At 54.6% G+C, this 14,032-nt stretch overlaps 8 protein-coding genes across 8 annotated transcripts; 5 read left to right on the top strand and 3 right to left on the bottom strand.

Annotated features, from left to right (window-relative positions):
• Positions 1-146: 146 nt before the first annotated feature.
• W97_05276 (uncharacterized protein) lies at positions 147-1,036 on the top strand (the record flags this gene model as incomplete). Its single annotated transcript, XM_007783160.1, has 3 exons — positions 147-694; positions 793-897; positions 949-1,036. 3 exons carry the CDS (start codon positions 147-149, stop codon positions 1,034-1,036), a joined length of 741 nt encoding a protein of 246 aa, XP_007781350.1.
• A 622-nt stretch (positions 1,037-1,658) lies between these two features.
• Positions 1,659-2,735, bottom strand: W97_05275 (uncharacterized protein; the record flags this gene model as incomplete). Its single annotated transcript, XM_007783159.1, has 2 exons — positions 1,659-2,650; positions 2,702-2,735. The coding sequence occupies 2 exons, from the start codon at positions 2,733-2,735 to the stop codon at positions 1,659-1,661; spliced, it is 1,026 nt and encodes a 341-aa protein (XP_007781349.1).
• Positions 2,736-3,131: 396 nt separating this feature from the next.
• On the top strand, positions 3,132-4,058 carry W97_05274 (uncharacterized protein; the record flags this gene model as incomplete). Its single annotated transcript, XM_007783158.1, has 4 exons — positions 3,132-3,247; positions 3,309-3,542; positions 3,630-3,828; positions 3,885-4,058. The coding sequence occupies 4 exons, from the start codon at positions 3,132-3,134 to the stop codon at positions 4,056-4,058; spliced, it is 723 nt and encodes a 240-aa protein (XP_007781348.1).
• Positions 4,059-4,993: 935 nt separating this feature from the next.
• Positions 4,994-5,532, bottom strand: W97_05273 (uncharacterized protein; the record flags this gene model as incomplete). Its single annotated transcript, XM_007783157.1, has 2 exons — positions 4,994-5,404; positions 5,467-5,532. The coding sequence occupies 2 exons, from the start codon at positions 5,530-5,532 to the stop codon at positions 4,994-4,996; spliced, it is 477 nt and encodes a 158-aa protein (XP_007781347.1).
• A 174-nt stretch (positions 5,533-5,706) lies between these two features.
• On the top strand, positions 5,707-6,753 carry W97_05272 (3-ketoacyl-CoA reductase; the record flags this gene model as incomplete). Its single annotated transcript, XM_007783156.1, has 2 exons — positions 5,707-5,832; positions 5,893-6,753. 2 exons carry the CDS (start codon positions 5,707-5,709, stop codon positions 6,751-6,753), a joined length of 987 nt encoding a protein of 328 aa, XP_007781346.1.
• Positions 6,754-6,978: 225 nt separating this feature from the next.
• On the bottom strand, positions 6,979-8,359 carry W97_05271 (galactose-1-phosphate uridylyltransferase; the record flags this gene model as incomplete). The annotated part of the gene is made up of 5 exons (XM_007783155.1): positions 6,979-7,202; positions 7,261-7,905; positions 7,966-8,101; positions 8,152-8,203; positions 8,259-8,359. The coding sequence occupies 5 exons, from the start codon at positions 8,357-8,359 to the stop codon at positions 6,979-6,981; spliced, it is 1,158 nt and encodes a 385-aa protein (XP_007781345.1).
• A 391-nt stretch (positions 8,360-8,750) lies between these two features.
• Positions 8,751-9,808, top strand: W97_05270 (uncharacterized protein; the record flags this gene model as incomplete). Its single annotated transcript, XM_007783154.1, has 4 exons — positions 8,751-8,844; positions 8,895-9,297; positions 9,355-9,507; positions 9,559-9,808. The coding sequence occupies 4 exons, from the start codon at positions 8,751-8,753 to the stop codon at positions 9,806-9,808; spliced, it is 900 nt and encodes a 299-aa protein (XP_007781344.1).
• Positions 9,809-10,873: 1,065 nt separating this feature from the next.
• W97_05269 (uncharacterized protein) lies at positions 10,874-12,877 on the top strand (the record flags this gene model as incomplete). The annotated part of the gene is made up of 4 exons (XM_007783153.1): positions 10,874-11,707; positions 11,761-12,346; positions 12,421-12,767; positions 12,815-12,877. The coding sequence occupies 4 exons, from the start codon at positions 10,874-10,876 to the stop codon at positions 12,875-12,877; spliced, it is 1,830 nt and encodes a 609-aa protein (XP_007781343.1).
• Positions 12,878-14,032: the final 1,155 nt, after the last annotated feature.

Raw genomic sequence — 14,032 nt, 5'->3', positions numbered from 1 at the left:
CGGCCCGCCAATCCCATCCCGTTCAGTCCCAAAACGTCACCTGCAGCGACTTGCACCACCAAACATAAGTAGCTCCAAGCACTACCACCCAGCAAGCAATCCACCATCACATCCGTCTCGCGAGCGCTCAATTACCCTCCGCAGATATGAGGCCAGCACTTCGCCTCCTCGCCGCCGTGAAGCCCGGCCAATTCCTCGAGTCTGGCGCACCCACCGGGCTCACCGGCCTCTTCACCCACCCGTCCCCGCGCTCGACCCTCATATACCTCTACAGCGGCACCCTTGACAAGCTGAAAGCGGTCCCCGAATACAGCGTCTATCGCCAGTCCACCGAAGCCCTCACCCGCCACCGCCTGTCCATCATCGAGTCCGTCAAGCCCGAGGGCTTCGACCAGTGGGCCGCCCGCGTGAGGAAGCAGATCGAGGCGCATCCCGACGCCTTTGAGAAGCATGGCACGGGCATCAAGCACTCGGCGGCGGGGAAGGACTTCGTGACGACCAGGTATGCCGAGGAGGTGGATGAGAGGGAGGAGGAGTGGGATAGCGAGCCGATCGAAGCCCCGGAGCTGGAGGGAGTGAGGAATAGCGCGGAGAGGAAGGGGCAGGCGGAAGCGATGCAGAAGGAGCCAGCAATGGCTGAGACGGTGGCACGAGAGTTTATGCTGGAGCCGGAGCCGCCTTTGACGATGGAGCAGTAGGTTGCCCTTGCTACTGAAAGAGTTGGGGGGCTTGCATGCTGCTTTTTGACAACGCGGTTGGATTACCGACTTTTCTCAGCGCTGACTGCTGTAGGGTCAATGACTTGGAGAACCGGATTGGTGCCGGTCTGATCGAAGAGGTGATTCAAGTCGCCGAGGGCGAGTATCAACTGGTGGACAAGATGGTTGAGAGCAAGGTGTAAGTTACACTCACCTAGTCCTTCCGTTCCAGATGCTGACTCGCTGTTAGATGGGAAGAGCTAGAAGAGAAGGCTCCTGAAGGCCAATGGTCGTACTTCGAGCGTGGCGGCGCTCGCACCTCGACGCAGGCGCCTTGAGACGGTCCCTGATGTGCACCCTCTGTATATATGCAATTGGCGATCCTTTAGTCAATCGAATTACCATCTATATGACGACCCTCTAGGCGTACTAGTTGCGCGCACGTCTGTGAAGCTCCCTCCACCGGCTCTCTTTCGAAGCTTACCTCTACTCGTATACGTCCTACACCAGTCACAGCATGGAGCCTGCATGTCCCCCTATACGTTGTGCTTTTCGGGACAGCTCTGCGAGCTTCACGAGAGGTGGGATGTATGCAGTTAGACAGGTTAGAAGTTATCTCAAGGCGTCAGCTACTAATATTAAGTGCCATACCATATCCGCAGTCCGTCACTTCACATGCCTCGCGCTAGGACGATGAAAACATGGATGTAACCGCTACTCATATTCTGCGAGCTGCCGTTCAGCCTTTGGATACAGCAGTAATCACCACGCTCTTTATGCATTCTTGTGATCATCCCAAGCCGGTGCAATGAGACCCACATGCTCGATGCTTGGAGTCCAAAACATGCAACAGCAGAAGCGCAGCAGCCGGCGATACTCGACTCCACATCCTAGGTGCGCCCCGAACGCCTTCGCAATGTAACACTAAAATCAAGACGTACAGCCAATCGCTAACACTGGTCACGCCTCAACCTCCTCGGCCTCACTTTTCTTCTTCCTCTTCTTCTCCTCTCCATCCTCACCCTCCTTTCTCTTCCGCTTTTTCTCTCTCACCACACCATCCTCCTTCGGCGGCACAAACTCCTTCTGCCTCTCCTTCCTCTTCTCCGCCATCTTCTCCCGCATCGCCTCCTCCCTCTGTTCCCTCTCCCTCCTCTCCCTCGCCTGCTTGCCCAGAAAGTACTCGCCGCTCTCGATCTGCAGGTCCACCTTGCTCTTCTCCTGCGGTGGCGGAAACGGCGTGTAGACCTTCTTACTCTTGTCCGTAACCTTATGCGGCATCCTCCTCTTACTTAGATTCCGCTTCTTGAAGTTCGGCAGGAACCGCTCCCAGCTCTCGTTCACCAGCTCGGGGTCCTTGGCTAGTTCGCGCTTGATCATGAGCTCCTTGACGTGGTATATCGGGTGGACGTTAGCCATGCAGTCGTTGATGATCCTCCGTACTTCTTTGAGGCCCTTGTATGGCCCCATGGCACTCACGGTGTTGCCTTGCACTAGTATGTAGCACCCCGTGAGCAGTTCTAGCGCTTTGAGCGTCGATCCGTTCGGGCCCAAGATCCGCTGCCGCCTCTTGACGAACCGCTCCTTGTTCCGCACCAGATTCCTAATCTTGATGATGTCGGCCGCAACCCCGTCGTCCAGTATCTTGACCGCCTGCTGAGCTGGTACACTCCGCGCCAACAGCCTGATGAGATCCCTTGCGTTGAGGATAGCGGCTGGATCAAACGTCTTGCGCGTCGTCTTGACGGTCATACTTCCCTCGACGAGATCCAGCGTGCACGCTATACCGTGCTTCTCGAGCGCTCGGGTGATGTAGGGCCATGATTCGCGGAGATAGACTTCTCGGTATTTGGGGAAGAGGGTGGCGAAGGAGGATTCTTCGGCGAAGGTGCCGCCTAGGTTGTCGGTGGACTTGAACTCGTCGATTTTCCATTTGTCTATGTCGTCGGTGTCTGCGGGGATTAGTGGTGCGCGCTATAGGGTGTGAGATGAAGGGCGCGTACCCCAAGGCTTCTCCTTCTTGTACGTGGAGGGCATTGCGCCTTCGGCTGTGAGCTGGAAGTCTGCGGGCCTACAAGCTGTATCGTGAGGCGGAAGGCGCTGCGACGGGGGCAAAGTTTGGCGAAAGATACTTTTGGCGAGGCTTATGCTGTCCAAGGAGTGTAGGTTGTTTTCACTGTGGGGGTGTGGGGGAGTACGGCAGCTTGAGAAAAGTGAAGATGAAGATGCAGATTCGGGGACGGGTCAAGCAGTCAAGCAAAGGCGGTGGCAGAACAGAACCTGACTCGAGCTGCACCTTCTGCCAAGGCTTCGACCTCGGGCGTCATGTCTGTGCAAAACAGCTACAACGCATCGCCTATTTTCACTTTTCACTTTTCAATTTTCACTTTTCACCCTCGACTTAGCCAACACGTTGTCTAGCTGCAGTCCTCAATGGCGAGCTCCGCCATCAGGCCGCGCGTCTTTCTGGACGTCCATGTCGCAGAGGAACCGGCTGGAAGACTGGTTGTGGAGCTCTTCGCCGACAAGGCGCCAAAAACATGCGAGAAGTGTGTCGGCCTCAGTCCAGTCGCCCATGCCCCATGACAGGTTGAGCTGACTTTGCCCTAGCTTTCGCGCCCTATGTACAGGCTCCAACCCGACATTGACCTACAAGATGTCGCCCATTCACCGTATAATCGACGAGTTCATGATCCAAGGCGGGGATATTACAAAAGGCGATGGCACTGGCGGAGACTCAATATACGGCGGAGAATTCGACGACGAGAACATTGGTTGGAGGGAAATTGATACAGCAGGCTTGGTCTGCATGGCCAATCGGGGGAAGAACACGAACAGTAGTCAGTATGCGGCGCCAAGTGCTATCCTTCGACCGCCGGATGCCTACGCGGGTTGTGAAGCTATGGAGGGCTAACAAGGCGGTACGGACAGATTTTTCATTACCCTAGCTCCTTGCCCACACCTCAATGCCAAACACACTGCCTTCGGACACGTCGTCTCAGGCCAAGCCGTCCTCGATCGCCTGGCTGCACTCCCCGTGGACAAGAATGACAGACCCACTAAGCCCGTACTGATCGCCAATTGCGGCGAACTCGAGCGGCGCAAAAAGGCTCCCACCGCAGCAACCTTAGTCCCCTCGACCACAAACACCGACACCTCCGCCTCCCGCGGCCGCCGCAAGCGCAGGCGGTCAGGCTCCCCATCCCGCTCTCCATCGACCTCAGGAGGACACATGCGGCGCTCGGCATCGCGACACCACCATCGGCACAGAAAATCTCGCCGGTCCAGCTCAACCTCTCGGTCGCGGTCGCGGTCGCGCTCCCCTCCCCCACCACGGGCGAAAGACCGCCGCCGCAGTGACGCCCTTCCAGACGAGACTCTACGCGGCCGACCTCGGCAACGGTCACGGGGTAGCACTCACTCGCTGTCACATGGGAGCGGGAGTCCCCCGTTTAGGCACCGGAGGAAAAGGAGCACGCCGCCTTCGCGATCGCCTTCGCCCGCACAGAGGAAGAGTCGTGAGCGTGATCGTGAAAGGGAGTATGAGGTGAGCGCGCAGCGTGACAATAGCCCTGGATTTAGAAGACAGAGAAGTCTGCCGAATCAGTATCGGTGGGACGGGAGAGACGGTGGAGGTGGGAGGGATGGGAAATATAGGGACAGGGACGCTGAGAGGATGAAGTATGCGCGGGAGGATGAAGGGAGATTAGGTGGTGGTGAGCTTGATGCTGGGCCCGACGGGGGAGGGATTGTATATAAGGGCAGGGGGAGTATGAAATACCGAGAGAGGAGGTGGTGAGCCGGTTGAGGTTGGTATGTGTGGCAGGCGTCGGAGTGGAACTTGAGTTGAAGACTGCGAGGTTTGCAGGCTTCTTATCGAGATACCCAAATTGCTGACTGTAGAGATATTCAGCAGCCTCAGTGAGTGTAAGGACAGTGTACTGTACCATATCGAAAAGGCGGTATCTTTTTTGTCCTTAATAAAGATCATCGTAAGATAGGCGAAATGGACGGATAGCAGAACTAGAAGCAATTTCATTGAGAGAATCGTTTGAAGGCAGCTCACGACTCGGCGAGGCGGTTTCTGGACGTTGCTATCAACATGGCCTTGCCATCCGTTCTTGAGATGTAGCGACCGAGTGCGATGCTGTGTCCCTTCGACTACGTAATTTTCGCTGTGCCTAAGAGTGTCGAGGAGTGTTGTCTGGCCTTCCCTCGTGACCATAATCATTATGTCCGTTGCATGCCAGTACACAGTCTCCTCCTACTAACATCCACCCTTTGATCTGCTCTCGTCATCGGACGTACCAGCCCCATTGGCTCAGCATCCACGCCAGACTACCCGTAGACACGAACACTGGGCCCGCAAGACCAGCACCCCATCTAGCGGTTCCGAAGTACAGCCACTCGCTGAAGAAGTGAAAGCCGGCAACGGCGTACGTCCACAGCGCCAATTGATAGACCACAGGGTCGTCAATGTTATAGGCAGCGTAAAGGCGTATGATACTGGACAGAAGCGTCCAGGTACCGAAAGTGCGTGCTGATAAGGGTGTTACTGGGGACACGGTGGTGAGGTTTGGCGTCGTTGGCGAGGGCTTGAGTGAGGAGTTCTTGGAGGATGGCGAGGTGGTGCCGGAGTAGACGCGTGCGGTGTATGTGAGGGTGGCATATGCCTGAGCACTGTTGGCTACGGAGACGATTGATACCTACGGTCTGTTAACGTGTTCCTGGGGAGAGATAGATGGAGGTGAATTGAATTGAGGTATACCAGAAGCAGCCAGTTGGGAAGAAGACCTTGGTGAGGTGGAAGAAGCGATGCTACCATAGACGCCATTGTACTGACCGGGAATGCCTTCTTGTCGAGCAATGGTGAGAGGAGAGGGTGTGGAGGATATCAGCACTGATGGTTCAATTCGCCCGCCGAGAGTTCAAGGGTCGCTCAGTCCCAACACCACTTGAGCGCCATCTTCGCTGAAAGCAGCATATCTCAGGAATCAAGCTTCTCACCATGGATGACTTCCTCCCGCCATCTGTGTTACTGCCCTTCGCCGCTGTAGGTCTAGCCCTCGTCCTCTACAAGCTCGCGGCCTTTTTCCGCATGCTCTTGAGCCTCTTTGTTTTGCCAGGCCAGCCTGTAAGTTCACTGCTTCCAACGACGAAATTGCGGCGATCCGCTTGCTGATGGGATACACAGGTCCAGAAATTTGGCCGGAAAGGGTCTTGGGCAGTAGTAACCGGCGCCTCCGACGGCATCGGCAAAGAATTCTCGCTCCAGCTTGCGGCCAAAGGCTTCAACGTCCTGCTCATCTCCCGTACCCAATCCAAGCTCGATGCCCTTGCGCAAGACATCTCGTCCAGATATGACGTCGAGGCGAAAGTCTACGCCATGGACTTCGCCCGAAACGACGACCGAGATTATCAGAACCTCAGCAGTATCCTCGCAGACCTCCCGGATGTCTCAATCCTCGTCAACAACGTGGGCCTCAGCCACAGCATACCCGTGCCGTTTGCACAGACCCCGGAGGACGAGATGAAGGACATTATCACCATCAATTGCATCGGCACGTTACGGATGACGAAGCTTGTTACCCCGATCCTCATCCAGCGCAAACGCGGGCTTATCCTGACGATGGCCTCCTTCGGCGGCGTTCTACCCACACCCCTGCTGGCAACTTATAGCGGCTCCAAGGCGTTCCTCCAGCACTGGTCGTCGGCTCTCGGCTCGGAACTCGCACCGTACAACATCAGGGTGCAGCTTGTGCAGTCCTACCTCGTCACCTCCGCTATGAGCAAAATCAAGAGGCCGAGCATGATGGTCCCGACGCCGAAGCAGTTCGTGAGGGCGGCATTGAGCAAAGTCGGGAGGAGTGGGGGAGCGAGTGGGATTGCGTATACCTGTGCGCCGTACTGGAGTCACGGGATCATGTTATGGGCATTGGAGACTTTTGTCGGGACGCGGAATAAATTCGTCATTGATTTCAACAAAAAAATGCATGAGGACATTAGGAAAAGGGCTCTGAGGAAGGCGGAAAGGGAGGGCAAAAAGATCGAATGAGCCGGGAATATAGCTGGGTCCAGAATTCACTCAGTGGCGAAGGCGGGCCGCGTGAACGGCCCAATGGCGGCGAGCAGCGGGCACGCCAATGTCCACAGGAAGGGATGCGGACGTCAAGACGCTCACGGTGTTCGCCTTGTGCGCCCAGCTTCTCCCAACGCAGCACTCAGAGCAAGACCGGCAGGATGTGGGAGAGACTACGGATCTATCAACCTCCTATGTCCACTATTCCAGCTTCTTACGGTAGAGCTCTCCTCCGCAGTTCTTCAGCCGTGCGGCCGCCTGCTCAGGCGTAATGTCCCGTTGCGGTTCTGCCATCATCTCGTAGCCCACCAAAAACTTCCTGACCGTCGCGCTCCGCAGCAATGGCGGATAGAAGTGGACGTGAAAATGACTCGCTTCAATCTCTTCTTTGGTCCCATCTAGCGGTGCTTGATGGAGTCCCATGCCTACACGCTGAATCAGAATCTTGATGGTCTACTCGAAAGACATCATACCAGAACTTACTGTACGGGAAGTGCGTCTCAAAGAGATTGTCATACCTCCTCGTCACCTCCGCCAAACACTCGGCCAACGCCTCCCTCTCCCCCGCTCCAAAATCCACCAACGCCCGCTTGTGCTGCTTACTCACAATCATGACCTCAAACGGCCACGTCCCCCACCACGGACACACAGCCAGAAACGATCCGTTCTCGTACACCACGCGTTCCTGCTTCGAGGCCTCCAGCGTCGCATAATCCTCAAGCATGTTTGCCCCACCTTGCTCCCTCCGATATTTTTGCAGCTGTGTAAGCTCGAGGGCAGGTTCTTCGGGCAGGCCCGTCGTCACCCAAGCCTGGCCATGCGGGTGCGGATTGCTGCAGCCCATGGCCGCGCCCTTGTTCTCGAAGATCTGCATATATCTGTACTGGGAGTTTGGCGCCCAGGGGTTATCGTCATGGCCATGAGGTGCAAGCGTAGTCGCTCGAGCAACTTGCGCGAGGGGGCTGTGCGGGGAGAGATGGGCCGTGTAGAGGCTTGTCCATGCTTCGATTACCGGCACGATTTCGGGGGGTGAGAGGTCGGCGAGGGTGAGGTTGTGCCGGGGGGAGAAGGTTATAACGTAGCATTTACCTGTGACGGATTCGGCGCGGAGGAAGCGAGCCGAGAGGCCTGATACGGAAGTCAGCTTGCCTGTTGCGGTCTGTGGGGCGGTGGAGGTTGAGCGCGTACCGCCATCCTGGTCTTGAGGCTTGTAGTCTGCTTGCTCTTCTTTCACGGCGCTGTAGTCGTTGACGAAGATGAAGGTGCTCTCGTACTTCGGGTTCACATCGCCCTGGGCGCGCTTGTTTCCGGGGCAGAGGTAGCACTGGAGTGTGTTCAGTGCTTGGCCCTCGGTACATGGTCCACAGTTCTCACGGATGGATCATGGTCTGGCAGCGTCGTCTTCGAGGCGGCTTCTTGCTGGCCCCTACGCGAGATTAGACCCTGTTCTCAGAGACGTTGAAGCTGCTCTGCTCGCTTACTGCCAGGGCCTTTTCGTCCGGTGGGGGGACACTAAGATCCAACTGCCCCGCAGTGGATTGTACCGCCTGTGCGATATGTCGTCTAGAATTGCATCAGGCATGCTGAGCTCATGAGAGAATTGCTGCTAACGTGTGCCCAATGCTCTCGCCAATAGGCCTATTGTCATTCTTATAGTCAAGCTCACGGTCGAATTCTCGGACCTTGACTGATAGCTTGGACCCCGGGACTGTGGCATGGGGGGCCGCGCTAGCAAAGCCAAGAAGGGTCAAGCTTTCAACGGCGCCCGTACCGGACTAAAGCTTCGCCGAGCCTTGCGCAGGAGCTGAGCTGTGGCCGCGGTGCGGGTTGGCAGACTCGCAGAGAACCGGGCACTCACTGTAACTACTCCAGGTCGGCTTGATAGAAAAGTCAAACAACGCCGCGATTAGAACAGACGAGGGCGTCTATAGCGCGCTAGGCCGACCGCGACTTTCCACGGATTACAGCCAACCATGGCTGCGATGATGCCCAGCGCATCAACGTCCGGACATGACAACCCGTACGACAACGACGCGGTGGAGCGGGACCTGATTGATCCAGACGACGGTATACGACCTAGCGGCTTCTCGTTTGCTGCGTCTACTGATCTTTTGTAGCCGGCCTTGATGACCTCGACGACCCGCTCCAGCCAGCCTCAGACCGCGCCCCCTTAACCGGCAACATCCAGCCGCGTTCCCACCCCCGAGAAACGCAGAACTATCTCACCTCCAGCATCCCCGGCGAGGACCGAAGAGCACCGCAAAACACGATTGATGAAACGGTGTGGGAGACGCTGTCGAGAGACCTGTTCGCGGTGTGGGAGAAGATGAAGCAGGTGCTGTGGCCGAAGTATCTACTTGGTGGTATTATGCAGAGAGGCGGTGGTATTGGCGCTGCTGAGAGAGGCGAGGCTACGGGGTTCAGTGCGGAGGGAGTGAGGGGGCTGGTAGGGAGGTGGCCGGATGCCGACGTGGTGTTGCAGGGCGGGATGAGTGAGGGGCTGAGGGATTGGGATCTTTGGTGGGCGACTCTCTTGCTCGTTGCGCACAGCACCGTGCTAACCTGATGCCGATACAGGGGCCCTCTACTGTTCTGCTTGCTACTAAGTTTCCTGCTCTCAATGCGGGCACAAGAGGATCAGAAATCGCTCGTCTTCTCCGGCGTGTTCGCAATGGTATGGATTGGAGAGGCCGTCGTGACATTGCAGATCAAGCTTCTTGGTGGGAACATGTGAGTTTTCCAACCGTGATCTGGGCAATTCACTTGCTAACCGCAGCTTAGATCGTTCTTCCAGGCTGTATGCATCATCGGCTATACCCTCTTTCCGCTCGTCATTGCGGCCTTGCTGAGCGCTCTGAACCTGGTCACGATCGCGCGGATCCCGGTCTACATTGTTCTTGTCGCGTGGTCTCTAGCTGCTGGAGTTAGCATCCTGGGCGGGTCCGGCGTTGTGCGAAATCGAGTCGGCATCGCAGTATACCCCTTGCTTGTCTTTTATGTGGGGCTAGGGTGTTTGTGCTTCATCAGCTAGGCGGCTTTGCTTTTTCTTCAATATTTCTTATTTTGCAGGTTTATTACAAACACATCATAACACAATACTACAGGTGCAGAGAAGAATGCGGATATGGAACCTAGCAAATTGTATCTGGAGGCGATGTAGGATGTCCAGAGCCGCTGTCTACCTTATAGCATATAGCGGCTTTCTGAGGCCTTGTGAGAGTGAACAGGCTGGACAAGATAGCGTGCTAGCGTGAGGACATAAGTATAGAGTTCGCAAGCGTAGTTTTACATGTCTGAATCCAGCGTACGAATCTGGTTCGGTCCGAGCATGTCTTTGTGAGCAAAAATGGCAGGCGGTGTTCCAAGGCCGTCCAAGGAGATGCTGTGAGTGGCAGGGCGCCGCGCTCTGCTCCCCGCGAAGCTCCAGTCAAGTCAGAGGCCCCCACCTCACGCTCAAACACTCAAGCGCCGGTATCAAATTCGTCCTCGGCCCCCCTACTCGAGTACATCTCACCAAGCACGCCCAAGCCTCCCAGATACCTGGTTCCGCGCGCTTGTGTGGCCTGTCACGATATCCAAGATCAAGGGCGCCGCGTTGGAATAGGTGCCCGCCACGCTTTGTGCGCCAGAGTACAGCAAAGCAACGCAGCTTGCCGCTCTACGCGAAGTCGACCGCTACTCAGTCGCCGATAACACTGCGACCAGCCGCGCTTCGGGAAGACTCCTCTCTCCATCTTTGGTCACGCGGATCCTGTGCTGGCAGCTTTGGAGCCACTTTGCGGTAGGGTCAGCTTGGTGTTGGTTCTGATCTCACGAGCTGAGGTACAGTCGCTCGGTGCGTTGTTCGGTGCCACCGCCTTCTTTGAACGAGCCACACCAAAGAGACAACGCCGACTTCTGTGCGTCTCCGTGTACCAGACATACGCGAGACTGGTCCACGCTCGATCCTAGCTACTTCGCAACTTATAATCTGGCCTTCGTGGGGACCGACCTACCCTCGTGGTCGTCCCGCTTTGCCATATTGTTCGACCATAGTCTCTTTATATCTACCGCCCGGAAAGCAGACACCTCCTGCACCTGCATCCGCACCCTTACAATGGCCCGGTCAACGCAGCGATCCGGTTCGCCGCAGGCCCCCGACGAACCTACGTCACGCCCGAAGACTGTTACTTCTTCAGCGTTGGACAATGGCGCGGCAGGCAGTGATACCGAGGGCAGCGAACGACAGGCACGTGAGAAGCTAAGAGCAACGTCCATCGCTGGCCTGCCTACGGACAACATACCGGCTTCTGATGCTCCTATGGAAGATGCAGTTACGGAAGGAGAAGCCAACAAAGGGCTATCTGATCAGCCAGCCGAGAACACGCCCGTTGGACATCACGAAAGGGGCCGGTTGCGGAGGAAGCGAAGTATAGAAGACGTTGAGGAGGGTCATCCTACGGATGAGCCGCCGACAGGAAACGCTGGACGGCACGTACGCAAGAGGTCAAGAGACATTCAGTCTGGCCAGCACCTATCAAGAAGCGGTTCGCGCAAGACGTCAGGCGAACAATCGGTCCAAGAAATCAGCGAGCATGAGATGGCCGATGAGGAGACTCAGACTGCGCCGAAGAACATAGTGATGAACGGCACAATATTGGAGAGGCCAACTTCACCGCTCGCAGGTTCGGATCAGCAAAATGGCAAGGAGTTTTTGACTAGTCCAAAGAACAAAAGGACCCGCGATGAGTTCCTTTTAGACCAAGAGAAAGCGTCTAAAGCAGAGAATGAACACCAACCCACATCTCATCAATCGCCGTCAACTGAAGTGCAGAATGGTCTGACGGCTCAGGACAAGTCAACGCCTATCGAGGAACCGAAGACAAAGCGTCATCGGGACAGCAACAGCCCGCAACCTGCTGTAGAACAAGAAAAATCTACCGTAGCTAAGGTAAAACGCAGTTTACGCTTCTCTCTACGTAGTTGCAAATTAACTTTGATCAGATTCCTCCTACCAGCGGCTTTGCAAACACTTCGGCCAACTCTCCCTTTAGTGCCTTAGCAGGCAGAAAATCACCCTCCGCATCATCTCAAACTTCCGAAAGCGCGTTCAAAGCATCAAGCTTCGGTGCGCTTGCGGGTTCTTCGACATCAGGATTCGGTGCTCTTGGCAGCTCGACAGGCGGCACCACCCCCTTCGGTGGGGTTGCCGCAAGCAACAAGGCGACTTCAGGTTTCGGCGCTGCCGCGCCAGCCGCCTCTTCTGCTGGTTCAGGGTTTGGTGGCCTCCTCGGAAGTGCCAAACCGTCTTTCGCGAGTGCCAGTACGGGTGCATCCGGCTTCGGTTCACTTGCCGGTGGACTGGGAGGTGGCTTCGGAGGTGTTTCTGGCGGCGGATTGAGCAGCTTCGCGGCTCCGGGTGCGTCTAGCATCGTTGGTCTTAGCGACAAGCCTGCTAGGCCCTTCGGAGCTGCTGCGGATGACGATGAAGAAGAAGATGGAGAAGCTGGTCATGATGAAGAAGACACCGTCAGGAGTCCCCGCACAGATGAAGACGAAGGAAAGGATCGGCGTTTCTATGAACAAGACGGTAAGTACTGCGCCTATCCAGACCGTCTTGGCGGTCCTCTTCTATGTACCGCAGGCACGCTGACACGCTCGAAGTCGAGACGGGCGAGGAGAACGAGCGAGTTCTCTTCAGTTGCCGCGCCAAGCTCTACAACTTCGTCAATGCCTCCGACAGCTCTGATAAGAAGGAATGGAAAGAGCGCGGTCAGGGCACATTGCGACTGAACGTTCAAGAGCCACCGCCAGAAGAAAACCAGAATGGAGAAAAGCCACGGAAGGCGCGATTTGTTATGCGCGCTGATGGTTCTCACCGTGTAGTGCTCAACACGCCTGTGAAGAAGGAGCTGAAGGTTGGAGACTTTAAGGGCGATAAACCCACAGGACAATACGTCATGTTCTGGGGCAGTCATGGCGGAGCAAACTTAGAATTGATGCAGCTCAAGGTTAATGTTCCCTCGCATCCAACTGGATTTGTGTTAACGCTCTGTAGATGAAGACATCGAATGCGGAAGAGTTATGGCGCGTTGTCACGCAGCTGCAGGAAGAGATTTGAGGATGCGGACATCACCCCATCGGTTGGTCTGGGATCTCTTCAAATGCGCAGTTTAGGCGAGCAGTATTAATTGCGCCGAACGTTGTTGCTCCAATGCAACAAAGCAGTCGCGCGGTACATCGGGGTCGCATATTTCACTTTGCATATGTCTGCATTTCGTTTCCGAACAGCCCCGTTTCCTTCGGGAAACTCAACTCCAAAGATTTTGGGCTCTATCGACTCGATGAACGGTTCCGAGTGCGGATGTATGCGAGATATCTTTTGCATGCGCGGTTATTGGACGGGCTGTGAGCATACGGAACATACAAGGGCACGCGCAAGGCTTGTATTTTATTATTCTCAATGCATTGGTACGAGAAGACTAGCACGGTAGTTAGCCAGGCTCACTTGCGCCCTTACTCTGCATCGCTTAGGACCTAATCATGGGGGTCAGGACTTCTAGCAGACCGCTAAGATGCGAGAAGCGGGTAAGGAATACTGTACTAACAACCACAAAGGAGCGGGATCTATATTACTCTTGCTTCTTGCCAAGCCACCCGACTAGGCGGGCCTTGCGCTACCTATCCTCGTATCACCACTTCTCCTTATAGAGTAACGTTCCAGCCGCCCCTATTACCGCCGGCTAGTGCCAGCTTAGCGCTAACTTATCCGCACTAACGCGCCCTATATGTAAAGTAACTCTAACTCTCTAAAATTCCTTCCTTCTTTAATAATAACTTTAATAATACTAGATATATATATTATAATAGATCTATATTATTTTAGACTATACTTGCGGCTATACTAATAAATATAATACTATAGTATTATTATTAATAATAAGATACTACTAAAGTAAACTTATTTCTACTTATATAAATCTTATTATTAATATTATAATTATATCGCGACTTTATATAATATATCTTATTTTCTATAAGCTTTTACATAACTTCTATCTTTCTCTCTATATTTATCGCCTTTATATAAATCGATGTATTAGTAAGTATATCTTAATATTATTATTTGTTATATTATTTAGTTTTATATTAAAGTGAAGCTATAAATAGAGATAATCTTAATATTACTAAGATATACTTGCTAATTACTTATTATAATAGTAACTTTTAATTCTTTAGTATTCTTACTTATATTAAGATTTACTTACTAATTTTC

This window comes from Coniosporium apollinis, assembly GCF_000281105.1.
Source record: "Coniosporium apollinis CBS 100218 chromosome Unknown supercont1.25, whole genome shotgun sequence".
NCBI classification, from domain to species: Eukaryota; Fungi; Ascomycota; class Dothideomycetes; genus Coniosporium; species Coniosporium apollinis.
The sequence above is the reverse complement of the archived record's forward strand: the minus strand, read 5'-3'. Positions and strand labels throughout refer to the sequence as shown.